At 45.2% G+C, this 1938-nt stretch overlaps 1 protein-coding gene across 2 annotated transcripts in view; it reads right to left on the reverse strand.

The window, feature by feature from the left end:
* LOC110528280 (protein unc-119 homolog B) overlaps positions 1 to 1793 on the reverse strand; it is a 4096-nt gene extending 2303 nt beyond the window's left edge. The window contains exon 1 of one of the 2 annotated variants that reach the window (XM_036983865.1): positions 1089 to 1793. In XM_036983865.1, coding sequence (XP_036839760.1) covers positions 1089 to 1323 — 235 coding nt within the window. In that variant the 5' untranslated portion in view covers positions 1324 to 1793. The remainder of the gene's footprint in view (positions 1 to 1088) is intronic. The other variant, XM_021610218.2, reaches the window with a different exon arrangement.
* Positions 1794 to 1938: the final 145 nt, after the last annotated feature.

The following is a 1938-nucleotide window of genomic DNA, read 5'->3' on the forward strand; positions in this document are numbered from 1 at the left end:
TTTCTTTCTTTCCTGAACAAAACTATAAAAGCAACATGCAACAAGTTTACTGAGTTACAGTCGAAATAAAATCATTAGGCCCTAATCTATGGATTTCACATGACTGGGCAGGAGTGCAGCCATGTCCACCCACTTGGGAGCCAGGCCCACCCACTTGGGAGCCAGGCCCAGCCAATCAGAATTAGTTTTTCTCCCAACAAAAGGGCTTTATTACAGAGAGAAATACTCCTCAGCACCCCCTCCCTCCCCTCAGACGATCCCGCAGGTGAAAATGCCGGATGTGGAGGTACTGGGCTGGCGTGGTTATACGTGGTTTGCAGTTGTGAGGCCAGTTGGACGTACTGCCAAATTCTCTAAAACAACATTGGAGGCGGCTTATGGTAGAGAAATGAACATTCCGATATCTGGCAACAGCTCTGGTGGACATTCCTTCAGTCAGCATGCCAATTGCATGCTCCCTCAAAACTTGAAACATCTGTGGCATTGTGCTGTGTAAAAAAAAATGCACATTTTAGAGTAGCCTTTTATTCTACCCAGCACAGGGTGCACCTGTGTAATGATCATGGATGGATCATGGATCTTGGCAAAGGATACATGCTCACTAACAGGGATGTAAACACATTTCTGCACAGAATTTGAGAGAAATAAGCTTTTTGTGCTCATGGTACATTTCTGGGATTATTCCTGCTCATGAAACCAACATGTTGTGTTTATACTTTTGTACAGTATATGTGATTTATATTTATCTTGGGCAAGTCACAAATGCTTATTTACAATGATGGCCTACCCCACTGAACCCAGACAATGCTGGGACAATTGTGTGCCACCCAATCATGGCCAGTTGTGATTCAGCCTGGAATTGAACCAGAGTCTGTAGTGATGCCTCTAGCAGTGAGATGCAGTGACTTACACCGTTGTCATAGCAACTAGGCTATTCAGGTAAATAGACAGGCCTAGATTGCCAGTTTTACTCAACGCCAGTGTAGCTATGTAAATTCCACTGTATGTAAATTAACCTGTAGCTAGCTACCCATTTGTATAAACAGCCAACCACTGCCAATATCATGTAGAAAATAGATATAGCCTACCCCGAGTAGCAACCGGCAATCGTAGGACCTCTTCAGGGGTGATGTGGCCAACTTGTGTTCGAAGATCATCTTCTGTGACGGGCCTACTATCCACCTGGCTTTGCCGAGACTTGAGTCTCTTCAGAACCCCTCCACCTGGCTTGCGCTCCCGCGCAGCAGCCGCGGAACTGTGCCCGGTGATCGAGACATTCTCAGCAGCAACAGGCGGGTCGATGCGAGCTTTAGCTCCGCTCATAATTACCAGTGATGATGACAACCTTGTCTATTTGTCTCGGTCTACCTCGCTCAAAGCAATAAGATGGCGCCGTAGATGTCGAATGAAGAACCTCCGCTTCTCGCTGACGATGGGTCAAGCACTTGTTTTTGTAATCGCACGCTTTACAGTTGCCATGGCAACAGGTCAGAGATAAAGTCGAGGTGAAACGGACTTTCAGAGAAATACCGCTAGGGGCAGGATGTGCACCATAGACCAGACATGGCACAGGCTACACCTGCTTGCTTTTAAACGCACACTCGGACTTTTGCTCTAAGGACATTTGGCATTGACAATTCGATTTACGCATGTGGTGGGCAAAGGCATTCGAACCACATGTTTTTTTAACACCCCACTGATTAACAGTCCCTCAATATTTTAAACACAATCTAATATATCTTGCTTTTCATACGCATTAATTCTGGAAGAGACGGCTTTATGAGTTTTAGGATGCTGCAGGGGAGTATGGGGTAGGTTGAGCTAAATGGCTAAACTGAGCCACCCTGGTTTCTAGGAAATGGCCATGAATTCTGATTATTTCCATGGATACACAACATCCACAAATATATGTAGATATCTTTGTTAGAAATAATACAA

This window comes from Oncorhynchus mykiss, chromosome 7, assembly GCF_013265735.2.
Source record: "Oncorhynchus mykiss isolate Arlee chromosome 7, USDA_OmykA_1.1, whole genome shotgun sequence".
Lineage (NCBI taxonomy): Eukaryota > Metazoa > Chordata > Actinopteri > Salmoniformes > Salmonidae > Oncorhynchus > Oncorhynchus mykiss.